The sequence below is a fragment of the Salvelinus namaycush genome, chromosome 40, assembly GCF_016432855.1.
Source record: "Salvelinus namaycush isolate Seneca chromosome 40, SaNama_1.0, whole genome shotgun sequence".
NCBI lineage: Eukaryota > Metazoa > Chordata > Actinopteri > Salmoniformes > Salmonidae > Salvelinus > Salvelinus namaycush.
The window spans coordinates 22,079,034-22,093,250 of record NC_052346.1 but is presented as its reverse complement, the minus strand read 5'-3'; the positions used below and the strand labels follow the sequence as shown (position 1 = coordinate 22,093,250).

The 14,217-nt window shown below is 40.9% G+C and overlaps 2 protein-coding genes across 2 annotated transcripts; one reads left to right on the top strand and one right to left on the bottom strand.

Annotated features, from left to right (window-relative positions):
• Nucleotides 1-699: 699 nt before the first annotated feature.
• LOC120033488 (gastrula zinc finger protein XlCGF17.1-like) lies at nucleotides 700-3,995 on the top strand. The gene is made up of 3 exons (XM_038979856.1): nucleotides 700-789; nucleotides 1,116-1,238; nucleotides 2,621-3,995. The coding sequence occupies exons 1-3, from the start codon at nucleotides 700-702 to the stop codon at nucleotides 3,527-3,529; spliced, it is 1,122 nt and encodes a 373-aa protein (XP_038835784.1). The 3' UTR covers nucleotides 3,530-3,995.
• Nucleotides 3,996-8,587: 4,592 nt separating this feature from the next.
• On the bottom strand, nucleotides 8,588-12,778 carry LOC120033487 (zinc finger protein 135-like). The gene is made up of 2 exons (XM_038979855.1): nucleotides 12,665-12,778; nucleotides 8,588-9,727 (listed from the first exon to the last, which is right to left on the bottom strand). The coding sequence occupies exons 1-2, from the start codon at nucleotides 12,776-12,778 to the stop codon at nucleotides 8,588-8,590; spliced, it is 1,254 nt and encodes a 417-aa protein (XP_038835783.1).
• Between the last annotated feature and the right edge of the window lie 1,439 nt (nucleotides 12,779-14,217).

Sequence of the window (14,217 nt, the reverse complement as noted above, 5' to 3'; positions counted from 1 at the left end):
TTGTCAATCAGTGTTGCTTCCTAAGTGGACAGTTTGATTTCACAGAAGTGTGATTGACTTGGAGTTACATTGTGTTGTTTAAGTGTTCCCTTTATTTTTTTGAGCAGTGTATATGTATTGTGTAACATGAAGTCCTATGAGTGTCATCTGATGAAGATCATCAAAGGTTAGTGATTTAATTTTATCTCTATTTCTGCTTTTTGTGACTCCAGTCCTTGGCTGGAAAAATGGCTGTGTTTTTCTGTGATTTTGCGGTGACCTAACATAATCGTTTGTGGTGCTTTCGCTGTAAAGCCTTTCTGAAATCGGACACTGTGGTGGGATTAACAAGAAGTGTATCTTTAAAATGGTGTGAAATACTTGTATGCTTGAGTAATTTTAATTCTGAGATTTCTGTTGTTTGAATTTGGCGCCCTGCACTTTCACTGGCTGTTGTCATATCGATCCCGTTAACTTTTTAGGGCTGCAATCCCGTTAAGGTATTATCACGTTTGGTAAAGGTTTGATGTTTTATTTTTGTGTGAAACCGAGTGATTATGATCAACTATTTTACAAGTCACATAGCTAGAAGCTTTTGGTTTGTCTGAATACATTTACATAATTTCCTCATGGTAGTTTTAATAAAGAATACAAGTATTTGAGCTTTCTGAGTTTGTTTAGCATGTTATTGGTTTTGTATAAAATTCACGAGCTGGTAAAATGGCGCTGTCCACTTGGTCTGCGCCAACGGGCTTCAGTGCTGGTGCAGAGAGACAATTTCACGGTCACACTACAGGTTTGAAGCTGAATGTAATGATTATCAGTTTTCTACATGTGTACTAATATTCAGACACATTAAGTTGTTTTTATATTTATCTATAAATGTTACTATGGTGTGAACGAGAAATACAATTGATTGAAATAATAAAGTGAAGACAAGGTTAAAACTAAACTTGTACTAAATGCTTTTTTGCCATTTATGTGAATTTGGGAAATCTACTTTAGTTTAAGTGCACTTACTTTGTGTAGACTAATTTTAAAGTGTGTACTTTGTGTAATATGAATTAATTAATGTTTTGTTGTCAATGCTTAGCTACCTGATCCATTGAAATGAGATCAGTGCTTGACTTGGACAGGAGCTCACTGAAGCTGAGAACCGGCACCTCAAATGTCTACTGTTTGAGCTCATGTTCCTGTCAAGGCTTTGGGTAACTGGTGAAAAGGAGTCAGGCGCAGGAGAGTTGAGATGCGTGGACAAGGTATTTAATACACGAAAAAACACCAGTATAGAAACAATACAACGGTGCGTGAAATATAACGGTACCACGAATAAACAGGCGTAGATACAAAGCCCGGCAACAAAATACCAGCCGTCAGATATAGCCATCAACATAGAACAAACACGCACACATACATGTGGGAAACAGAGGGTTAAATACTGAACATGTAATGGATCGGCGATGGCTAGTAGACCGGTGACGTCGACCGCCGAGCGCCGCCCGAACAAGGAGAGGGACCGACTTCGGCGGAAGTCGTGACAGTTCCTCTTATAGAATATTAGCTCAACAGTATTGTGGAGCTCCTGTGCCTAAATATAAACAGTACCGGCACCTATTTCAGTCCAAGTCAAGCACTGAATTAGATAATTGAACATATAATATATTTAATAGAGAGTAAAGTAAGTGCCAGAACAGTCAAGACAATATATTTTGTGTCTGTTTCTCTTCTACTACTTGCCGACTCAGGTATAAGGCCGGTAACATCAACAGTGAGGACAAACCCAGGCTGCCTCTCTCCTTCCACACGGAGTCCAAACCTACAGTCACTCGGTCCTGCTTGTGACAGTGGAGCCCAGTTTGCACTGCAAGATCCAGAGATGGCATCAGTGAAACTGGAAGACTGCAGTCAAACACTGGAGCTGAATGTCAACATTAAAGATGAAGAAGAGGAGGAGAAGATTGGGAAATCTGTTTCTCATGGTAAGAGCAGGTTCTATCTAACTAAGTTTGTTGTTCATTCCAACTTCCCACTGTGTATGAAAAGTTGCAGTAGAACTGTTTCATGATGAACTGTTTCAATGAGAAGGTAGATGTTATTTCATGCTACTGAGACTTGCATGGTTTGACACCAGTATTGCCAGCATTTGTTTTATTCACTGGGCTATCTGGAGTGATCAGAGAGTAGACTAAAGAAGTGAAGTAGACAAACTGCCAGTGTTTTAAAGTTATATGTGTAGTTTCTAACCCTTGTGATAGTGAGTGGAGGATGAAATGGCTCATTTATGACTTTTGCCCCTTTTTAGAATATTTTATTCCCCTGTATTGTACAGCCTACTGGTATGAATACATATGTCACCCAGTACAGACAGAAGAGGCCTGGCCACCCCTTTGGGCCTGGTTCCTCTCAAACTTTCTTCCAAGGTTCCTGCTTTCTAGGGAGTTTTTCCTGACCACTGTGCTTCTGCATTGCTTGATCTTTGGGGATTTTAGGCTGGGTTTCTGTAAAGCACTTTGACAACTGCTGATGTAAAAAGGGCTTCATAATATCAATGTGATTGACATGTATATCACACCAATTGACTGGTTCTTCTGATGTTGTTCACACAGGAGACCATGTTGAGACATTCTCTATATCCAGAGAGCAACAGCAGGAAGATCACAGAGCTAAGAGGTCTCACCACTGCCCATATTGTGAGGAGATTTTCCCAATTCTATCAAAGCTAAAAATACACACAGGAAACAATCTTTATTTCTGCGCTGACTGTGGAAAATTCTTCACAACATCAACTAATCTAAAAGTTAATCAGAGAACACACACGGGAGAGAAGCTTTTCTCCTGCTCTGATTGTGGGGTGAGTTTCTCTCGTCTGGGCCACTTAAAAAGACATGAACATATACACACAGGAGAGAAGCCTTGCTTCTGCTCTGACTGTGGGAAGAGTTTTTCTCGACTGGACCTCTTAAAAAAACATGAACTTATACATACAGGAGAGAAGCCTTACTCCTGCCCTGACTGTGGAAAGAGTTTCTCTCGACTGGGCCACTTAAAAAAACATGAACTCATACACACAGGAGAGAAGCCTTACTCCTGCTCTGACTGTGTCAAATGTTTCACAACATCAGCTCAGCTAAAAGTTCATCAGAGAACACACACAGGTGAGAAGCCTTACTCCTGCTCTGACTGTGGAAAGATTTTCTCTCAACTGGGACACTTAAAACGACATGAACATATACATACAGGAGTGAATATTTATGCCTGCTCTGACTGTGTGAAATGCTTCATTACATCAACTGATCTAAAAGTTCATCAGAGAACACACACAGGAGAGAAGCCTTACTCCTGCTCTGACTGTGGAAAGAGTTTCTCTCTACTGGGCAACTTAAAAAGACATGAACGTATACATACAGGAGTGAAGCCTTACTCCTGTTCTGACTGTGGAAAGAGTTTCTCGCAAATGGGCCAGTTAAAAAGACACCAAGGTAAACATAAAGGAGAGAAGCCTTACCACTCGTATTGTGGCAGAGTAACTCAAGTGAAAGTCACCAAGTAAAATACTACTTGTGTAAAAGGCTGAAATTATTTGGTTGTAAATATACTTATGTATCAAAAGTAGAAGTATGAATCATTTCAAATTCCTTAAATTAAATGACCAATTCGGCACATTTGGGCAAACTCCTGCCAGACTTCATACAGTCCAGTAATGTAATTCTTCACTGCATCAGTCAAACTGTGCACACACACTGCTGCCATCTGGTGGCCAAAATCTAAATTACATCTAGAATCCTTACCATTCACTCCAACACCATTTACACACTCCAACACCATTTACACACTCCAACACCATTTACACACTCCAACACCATTTACACACTCCAACACCATTTTACAAACAAAGTATTTGTATTTAGTGAGTGCCAGATTAGAGGCTGTAGGGATGACCAGGGATGTTATCTTGATAAGTGTGTGAATTTGACCATTTTCTGTCCTGCTAATCATAAGAAAATGTAACGAGTACTTTTGGGTGTCAAGGAAAATGTATGGAGTAAAAAGTACATTATTTTCTTTGGGAATTTTTGGGAAATAAAAGTAAAAGTTGTCAAATATAAATAGTAAAGTACAGATACCCCCCAGAAATGACTTAATTTTTACCTAAGTACTTTACACCACTGTATGCATCTGTGCTGTGTGTCAGCATTGCAGGCTGGTGGTGTGATGGGTGGGGTGTGTTTTCAGGGAACACATTGGGCCCCTTGATAAAAGTTGAGCAATGTTTGAATGCCACAGGATATCTAAACATCATTGCCAATCAGGTGCATCCCTTCATGGTGGCAGTGTATCCATCTGCAAGTAGATTTTTTTCAGCAGGATTATGCCACAAGGCTTGTCCAGGAATGGTTCCAAGAACATGACAGGGAATTCAGCTCACTGCAGTGGCCTGCCGAGTCATCAGATCTCAATCCAATTGTGCATCTGTGGGAGGAGATGGAACAAGCTATTCGGAGTAGAGATCCACTCCCAGCCAACTTGACACAATTGTGGGAAGCATTGGAGTCAACATGGGCCAGCATCCATGTGGAACGTTCTCAACACCTTGGAGAGTCCATACCCCGACTAATTGAGGCTGTTCTGAGGACAAAGGAGGGTGCAACTCAATATTAGGGAGGCGTTTCAAATGTTTTGTACACTCCGTGTATATCAGATAAAGATGGTGTGATGATCAGTGTTTAGCGTTAGTTTGGGTGGATTATTTTATATTACTAAACAACTTTGTTTAATGATAAACAGGCTATGAATCGACTACTTGTGTTTATGAAATTGTATTTTAATACTAGATTCATTAATTTAGTCATTGATGATGAATATATTTGAATAACTGTATTGAAGTTAATTGATCTGGCGGCAGGTAGTCTAGCGGTTAAGAGTGTTGGGCCAGTAACTGAAAGGTCGCTGGTTTGAATCCCAAGCCGACTAGGTGAATAATCTGTCATTGTGCCCTTGAGCAAGGCAATTAACCCTTATTTGTCCTGTAAGTCGCTCTGGATAAGAACATCTACTAAATGACAAGAATGTAATGAAAAATGTTTCTACACAAATTCATGCTGGGCAACCTCTTCTTCTCTTGTGTATAATGAAATGAAATAAACTGTTTGAAGTGAAATACTGTATATACAATACACAACATTACCACTTTGTTGACCCTGGTCAGAGGTACAGGACCATAGTAAACTAGACTATGTAGCTGCTGTTAGTAGACTACAGTTTCCATGTAATACAGCATGTCAGATCGCTAATGATTAGGTGTATAGGCTGCTACATTTATGCAAGCGTTTTAGCTGGTGTCTATCAGGAGTGATGTGTTATCAGGCTGAATAACTACCAGAGGGAAGTGGAGAGCGCGCCTTGAGCTTTGTGCGTTGTGCCCGGCCCGCCCGACATGGTCAAGAGAGGCAAAGGGCATGCAGCAGCACTCTGATGTGAAGACCTGTACAAAAATGTATGATTGTAGTACAATGAAAAAAATACAGCATTGTATTTTCATGAAATGGTAGTGACCAAAAAACATGATTTCCATTGTACTAGACCTAGGAATATAAAATGTTTATTTATAGCACAGGCTTAGAGCAAATGCATCTCAAACTAAATGTAACTCCAAAGGAACTCTAAAGGGATAGTTCAATCAAATTACAAATGTACAGATTGGTTTCCTCACCCTGTATACAATCCCAATAATGTGCACGTCAGCAGTGAAGTTCTGAAGATGGAGGACTTTCAGTACAGCAGTGTTCCCCAACCCTGGTCCCAAAGGGGTGTACATGTTTGTTTTTTCCCTAGCACTCACATACCTTATTCAATTCAAAGGCTTGAGTTGCTTAGTTGAATCCAGTGTGTGAGTTTTAGGGCAAAAACAAAAAAGCACACCCCTTTGGATCCCCTGGACCACGATTGGGAAACACTGCAGTACACAGCAAAAAGTGTGATGATTCAAAATATATCTATTTTACAGTTTGAAGTCCTGTAATCAGATTACTTGGTTGGTATTCAGGGGACTAGGTACAGTATGTACTCAGGAGATGAATCTCTGATCTTAGCAGCATCATTCTTACGCCTTCGCAGCATTGCATTGTGGTTCTTCAATGTTTTCCTGCCACTAGGAACAGATAAAACATTTGTGGATCATTAGAAAATGTCTTCTGTATCTGTCGTTTCCATCACGGTGCAATGATTGTTTTGCAAAATGTTTTTTTTGTAGAGCTGGGTCAATGGAAACCTGTCCAGTGATGCCATCTCTAGATCCTGCAGTGCAAACAAGTCTCCACTGTCACAATCAGGACCCATTGACTTTAGGTTTAGAATCTGTGTGGAAGGAGAGAGGCAGGCTAGGTTTGTCCTCACTATTAATCTGTCAACTCTGTCTGAGATCAACCTCCTGGTCCTCCCCTGTGCAGGCCATTCACCCTGTACTGGGTGAATACTGCAGTGGTGTGAGAAAGGTAACACAAGCTTCCTCTCTGGTTCCATCCCCCAATAGTAACTGGGTCATTGTTGGATTGTGGTGGTAATGCTGTCCCTTGACTTTGGCACCATAAAAAAATACTAATAATACATTACAATAATATGCTGACATATGGAATTGTTTTAAGAAGGTCATACCATGGATTGTTTAGATAATTGATTTAGAATTTTAGGACTACATTAGGTATAAACAATATATTTAAAAATGATTTGATAAAAGACTGAATTTGGCCTTTACTACTATATCCCATAGTGTTAACAGAATTTATAACGGTTGAAGATAAATGATTAAATAATTCTACCCGGAAACTTAACCATTAGAGGTTATGTAGCTTAGACAAGGAGTAATTAAAGCTGATCAACATAAGTCCAAATAGGTTGGACTGGGGAGGAGAGGTTATGTAGCCAAGGACAAGGAGTAATTAAAGCTGATCAACATAAGTCCAAATAGGTTGGACTGGGGAGGAGAGGTTATGTAGCCAAGGACAAGGAGTAATTAAAGCTGATAAACATACGTCCAAATAGGTTGGACTGGGGAGGAGAGGTTATGTAGCCAAGGACAAGGAGTAATTAAAGCTGATAAACATACGTCCAAATAGGTTGGACTGGGGAAGAGAGGAATGTACGTGTGTGCCGAAAGAAAACAAAGAGGATCATTAACCTACGTTTGAACCAACCCGGCTATAACTCTGGGGAGATAAGATAGGACAGGGAGAACCCCTCCAGGTTTCCCTTATCTGGGGGGGAATGGAACTGTCAGTTGGGTAGTGATCAACTGTTGAGAGAATTCTAGAGAAGTAGATAGGATAGCTCTCCTAATGTTAGTGTGTATGTATGTGCGTAGGTTAAGAGAATGTTATAAAAGGAACATCTTTGTATATGCACGGTGGAGCTCTCGTGAATAAAATTGGATTTGACTAATTGTGAGTTGGGAATTCTGTCTGTTTCATGTAAACCAGAACTTTGCACACTCTGGGTTGCAGACCTATAAGGATAATTGAAATTTATGAACATTGATTACAAAATTCTATATCACATAGAAACATTTATTAAAATAGTAATGGTGAAAACTGAGCAACACGTCATCAATATCTGATACATTTAGTATTTTATTAGGATCCCCAGCGGCTACTCTTCCTGGGGTCAAACAGGAAACACTAAAAATACAAGCTCTACATTTATCATTAAACAAAACGTATTTAGTAATATAAAATAATCCACCCAAACTAATGCTGAAAACTGATCATCACACCATCTTTATCTGATATACACTGAGTGCACAAAACATTAGGAACACCTTCCTTATAGAGTTGCACCCCCCTTTGTCGTCACGGCATGGACTGTCCAAGGTGTTGAGAGTGTCAAGTTGGCTGGGAGTGGATCTACTCCGAATTGCTTGTTCCATCTCCTCCCACAGATGCACAATTACAGTGAATTGAGTAATCTGAATTCATTGTCATGTTCTTGGAACCATTCCTGGACAAGCCTTGTGGCATAATCCTGCTAAAAAAAAAATCATTTTGCAGATGGATACACTGCTGCCATGAAGGGATGCACCTCATTGGCAATGATTATTTAGATATCCTGTGGCATTCAAACATTGTTCAACTTTTATCAAGGGGCCCAATGTGTGCCCTGAAAACACACCCCAACCATCACACCACCAGCCTGCAATGCGGACACACAGCATGGATACATGCAGTGGTGTAAAGTACTTAAGTAGTTTTTTGGGGGTATCTATACTTTACTATTCATATTTTGTACAACTTTTATTTTTATTTCACAAATTCCTAAAGTAAATGTACTTTTTACTCCATATATTTTCCCAGACATCCAAAAGTACTAGTTACATTTTATATAGATTACCAGGACAGAAAATGGTCCAATTCCCACACTTATCAAGATAACATCCCTGGTCATCCCTACTGCCTCTAATCTGGCGCACTCACTAAACATTAATGCTCCATTTGTAAATGGTGTTGGAGTGTGCCCCTGGCTATACGTAATAAAATAAACACAATTGTTCTGTCTGGTTTGCTTAAAAACCTCAAGGAATAAGTAAGGTTCACACCTTTGTGTGTTCTCTACAGTCAGATCAGTGGCAAGACTTCTCTCTGGTATGTATACGTTCATGTCTTTTTAATGTGCTCAGTAGAGAGAAACTCCTTCCACAGTCAGAGCAGGAGTAAGGCTTCTCTCCTGTGTGTGTTCTCTGATGAACTTGTAGCTCAGCTGGTGTTGTGAAGCATTTTACACAGTCAGAGCAGCAGTAAGGCTTCACTCCTGTATGTATATGTTCATGTCTTTTTAAGTGGCCCAGTCGAGAGAAACTCTTTCCACAATCAGAGCAGGAGTAAGGCTTCACTCCTGTATGTATATGTTCATGTCTTTTTAATGTGCTCGGTAGAGAGAAACTCCTTCCACAGTCAGAGCAGGAGTAAGGCTTCTCTCCTGTGTGTGTTCTCTGATGAGCTTGTAGCTCAGCTAGTGTTGTGAAGCATTTTACACAGTCAGAGCAGCAGTAAGGCTTCAGTCCTGTATGTATATGTTCATGTCTTTTTAAGTGGCCCAGTCGAGAGAAACTCTTTCCACAATCAGAGCAGGAGTAAGGCGTCTCTCCTGTGTGTGTTCTCTGATGAACTTGTAGCTCAGCCGATGTTGTGAAGCATTTTACACAGTCAGAGCAGCAGTAAGGCTTCACTCCTGTATGTATACGTTCATGTCTTTTTAAGTGGCCCAGTCGAGAGAAACTCTTTCCACAGTCAGAGCAGGAGTAAGGCTTCACTCCTGTATGTATACGTTCATGTGTTTTTAAGTGGCCCAGTCGAGAGAAACTCTTTCCACAGTCAGAGCAGGAGTAAGGCTTCACTCCTGTATGTATACGTTCATGTGTTTTTAAGTGGCCCAGTTGAGAGAAACTCTTTCCACAGTCAGAGCAGGAGTAAGGCTTCACTCCTGTATGTATACGTTCATGTGTTTTTAAGTTGCCCAGTAGAGAGAACCTTGTCCCACAGTCAGAGCAGGAGTAAGGCTTCTCTCTTGTATGTATACGTTCATGTGTTTTTAAGTGGCCTAGTTGAGAGAAACTCTTTCCACAGTCAGAGCAGGAGTAAGGCTTCCCTCCAGTGTGCACTCTCTGATGAACTGCCAAAGCTCCTGGTGTTGTGAATCTCTTCCCACAGTCAGTACAGGAATACAGATTCTCTCCAGTGTGTATTTTTAGGTGTGTTTTTAGCTTTAAATGAATTGGGAAAATCTCCTCACAATGTGGGCAGTGGTGAGACCTCTTAGCTCTGTGATCTTCCTGCTGTTGCTCTCTGGATGTAGAGAATGTCTCAACATGGTCTCCTGTGTGAACAACATCAGAAGAACCAGTCAGTTGGTGAGATATACATGTCAATCAAATTTATATTATGAAGCCCTTTTTACATCAGCAGTTGTCACAAAGTGCTTTACAGAAACCCAGCCTAAAATCCCTAAAGAGCAAGCAATGCAAATGTAGAAGCACAGTAGCCAGGAAAAACTCCCTAGGAATCAGGAATCTTGGAAGAAATGTAGAGAGGAACCAGGCCCAAAGGGGTGACCAGTCCTCTTCTGTCTGTACCGGGTTACATATGTATTCATATCAGTAGGCTGTACAATACAGGGGAATACAACTATTCTAAAAGTGGGTAAGAGATGAAAGCTAAAATGGGGCGTGTCATTTCATAGAACTTTAAAACACTGTCAGTTTGTCTACTTCATTTCTTTAGTCTACTCTCTGAGCACTCCAGATAGCCAAGTGAATAAAACAAATGCTGGCAATACTGGTGTCAAACCATGCAAGTCTCAGTAGCATGAAATAACATCTACCTTCTAATTGAAACAGTTCATCATGAAACAGTTCTACTGTAACTTTTCATGCACAGCGGAAAGATGGAATGAATAACACAAACTTAGTTAGATAGAACCTGCTCTTACCATGAGAAACAGATTTCCCAATCTTCTCCTCCTCTTCTTCATCTTTAATGTTGACATTCAGCTCCAGTGTTTGACTGCAGTCTTCCAGCTTCACTGATGCCATCTCTGGATCCTGCAGTGCAAACTGGGCTCCACTGTCACAATCAGGACCCAGTGACTGTAGGTTTGGACTCCGTGTGGAAGGAGAGAGGCAGGCTGGGTTTGTCCTCACTGTTGATGTTACCGGCCTCAGACTTAATTCTAGTTGTCCTGTAGTAACAATGAGAAACAGACAAAAAAAAGTTAGTCTTGACATTTCTGGCACTTGCTTTATTCTCAAAAAACATATAAAAAAATATTATATTTATTTTTGTTCAATTATCTAATTCAGTGCTTGACTTGGACTCCGGTGAGCTGAGCACTGATCTCATTTCAATAGATTTGGTAGCTAAGCATTGACAACAAAACATGAATTAATTCACATTAGACAAAGTACACACTTCAAATTAGGCTACACAACGTAAGTGAATCTATAGTAGATTTCCCAAATTCACATAAATGACAAAAACATTTAGTACTAGCTCGTGCTTGGCACTGCCCACTATGACGCATCTGTTCCCATTGGAAACGACTGGCTGTGGTCTTACTTGGTTTGGTGCAACTTGGTTTGCATTCAGGTGTTCTTGGGGTGGCCCTACCTCATTATATGAGAAGGACGGTGCTTAATTTGAGCCAGATCCTCTGGCACCTCTCTGGTTTGTAGTTTTCGTTCCAGAACCCATTTTGCCAGGATCAGGTAGACTACCTCTTGTGACATGAAAAAGTATCACGCAAAAAGTATCACGTTTATCACGCAAAAATCTGCATAAAAGCAATCAGAGTAGTTACATTTGGATTCCTCTGTAATTGTCATGCCCCCTAAAAAACGTAATGTGAAAACGTGCCTGATATTCTAAGAATGTATTAATGTTGGGCCGTCCCAGGTTTATGGTTTGTGCAACATTGTAGCCTATTTAGACCAAGGCGTGGCCATTGCTGTGGTGAGAGAGAAGCACGCCTGTATCTCTCACAGAACTAAAATGAGATTCATTTTCTATTATCTCTCTCCCTCTCTGTGCTGTTATGGACATGAGCCAGAAACTCATCTCTCCAGCATTGCACTTCTTCATTTACCTCCTAATAGAATAATAGCTGTGGGAAGTGTGTTGCTGCAGCACTCTGCAGTCTGTTCAGAAAGAAATTAAATCATTCCCAATACTACACCAGGAGTATTTAGCTACAGAGGATCAATAGCTAATTTAAATAAAATAGCCCAGCTGTGGATTGTATGTAGCCAAATCACAAGGCATGTCTACAGTCAGGAACATGTGGCAAATCTGTCAGTGAACAGCATGCAGCCAAAACAGGCCTTCAGCAATATTTCTAATACAATTGCTGGAAAACACAGGTTGTAAAGCAAATGGATCCTGCTGACAAGAAAATACTAATCTGTCTGTTACCAAGTTATCAACTTCCATATAGGCCTATTGAGCAAACATCATAGTTTTACAAAGTAAAGCAAGAGAGAGAAGCTTTTGGCCGGTGAGTGAGCTGCACATCATTGGGTGAGTCAGTGAAACTGGAAAGCTTGTTTAGGACTATAACTTCCTCCTCATATTGTACAATGTGTTTCTCCTCACACCTGGCCTAGGCTATTGATGGATTAGAGACAAGGTTGTTTATATTGACCTCAGAGTCTCAGTTTGTCAGTGTCAAAGCAGTCTGTCAATATGGTCATTTGTGAGGTATTAAAAAATATTATTCAAAAGTCTCCAGTCATCTAAAATGATGTAGAACTGCATGAAATCCATTTATAAAAGGCCACATTTTTCCAGGACTCCAGGCTACAAAAGAAATGTACTCCATGTGTGTAACTTCTGTAAGTGGCTCAAAACCACTGCTCCAGAGTGGCACAGCGGTCTAAGGCACCGCATCTCAGTGCAACAGGCGTCACACCAGTCTCTGGTTTGAATCCAGTCTGTATCACATCTGGCCGCGATTGGCAGTCCCATAGGGCGGCGCACAATTGGCCCAGCATCGTCCGGGTAGGCCGTCATTGTAAATAAGAATTTGTTCTGAACTGACTTTCCTAGTTAAATAAAATAAAACAATTATAATATGCCAGTAGGCAAAAGCCATGATAATGCCTGCAATGCTTTATTATAAAGGTATTTTATTTAATGTGTTCTGGTACCTCAGAGACCCCCAGGTCAACCCTCTCAGGCTCACTTCTGGTTCCAGCACCTCCCAACTTACAAATTAAGCACTGGAGAAGTGGGTAGCTGCCGCTGCCTCCTCCGGGACACATCTCCTTTGCATAGAATTTGTGAGGATGTTGATTTTGGCCTGTGGAATAGACCACATGTAACAACACCTGAACAGGATTGGTACATCCGAACATCACACCTGCTAGACAGGAATGTCAGTGTTTTGCCATGGCCAGCGAAGAGCCCGGATCTCAATCCCATTGAGCACGTCTGGGACCTGTTGGATCGGAGGGTGAGGGCTAGGGCCATTCCCCCAGGAAATGTCCGGGATCTTGCAGGTGCCTTGGTGGAAGAGTGGAGTAACGTCTCACAGCAGAACTGGCAAATCTGGTGCAGTCCATGAGGAGGAGATGCACTGCAGTACTTAATGCAGCTGGTGGCCACACCAGATACTGACTGTTACTTTTGATTTTGACCCCCCCTTTGTTCAGGGACACATTATTCTATTTCTGTCAGTCACATGTCCGTGGAACTTGTTCAGTTTGTCTCAGTTGTTGAATCTTGTTATTTTACATACAAATATTTACACATGTTAAGTTTGCTGAAAATAAACACAGTTGACAGTAAAAGGTTGTTTCTTTTTTTGCAGAGTTTATTTTTACCTTGTCAGCTCAGGGATTCGATCCAGCAACCTTTCGATTACTGTCCCATCTCTCCAACCACTAGGCTACCTGTACGTCATTCATATAAGTAGGCTGTGCAATACAAAAGGAGAATAAAACTATTCTAAAACTATCTCATAAGTCATGAAAATGATCAGCCATTTTATCCTCCACTCATTATCACAAGGGTTAGAAACTACCCAGACTCATTTCATAGAACTTCAAAACACTGGCAGTTTTACTTCACTTCTTTAGTCTCCTCTCTGGGCACTCCAGATAGCCCAGTGAATAAAACAAATGCTGGCAATACTGATGTCAAACCATGCAAGTGTCAGTAGCATTAAATAATATTTACCTTCTCATTGAAACAGTTAATCATGAAACAGTTCTACTGCAACTTTTCATGCACAGTGGGAAGTTGTAACGAACAAAAAAATTAGACAGAACCTGCTCTTACCATGAGAAACAGATTCCCCAATCTTCTCCTCCTCTTCTTCATCTTTCATGTTGACCTTCAGCTCCAGTGTTTGACTGCAGTCTTCCAGCTTCACTGATGCCATCTCTGGATCCTGCAGTGCAAACTGGGCTCCACTGTCACAATCAGGACCCAGTGACTGTAGGTTTGGACTCAGTGTGGAAGGAGAGAGGCAGCCTGGGTTTGTCCTCACTGTTGATGTTACAGGCCTCAGACTTAATCTGAGTCGGCCTGAAGTAATAAAGAGAAACGGACACAAAAGTTAGTGCCATAAAAATATGGTTTATATTTAGGTGCAGGAGCTCCCCAATACTGTTGAGCTAATATTCTATAAAAGGAACATGAGCTCAAACAGTAAACATTTGAGGTGCCGGTACTCAGCTCCGGTGAGCTGCTGTCCAAG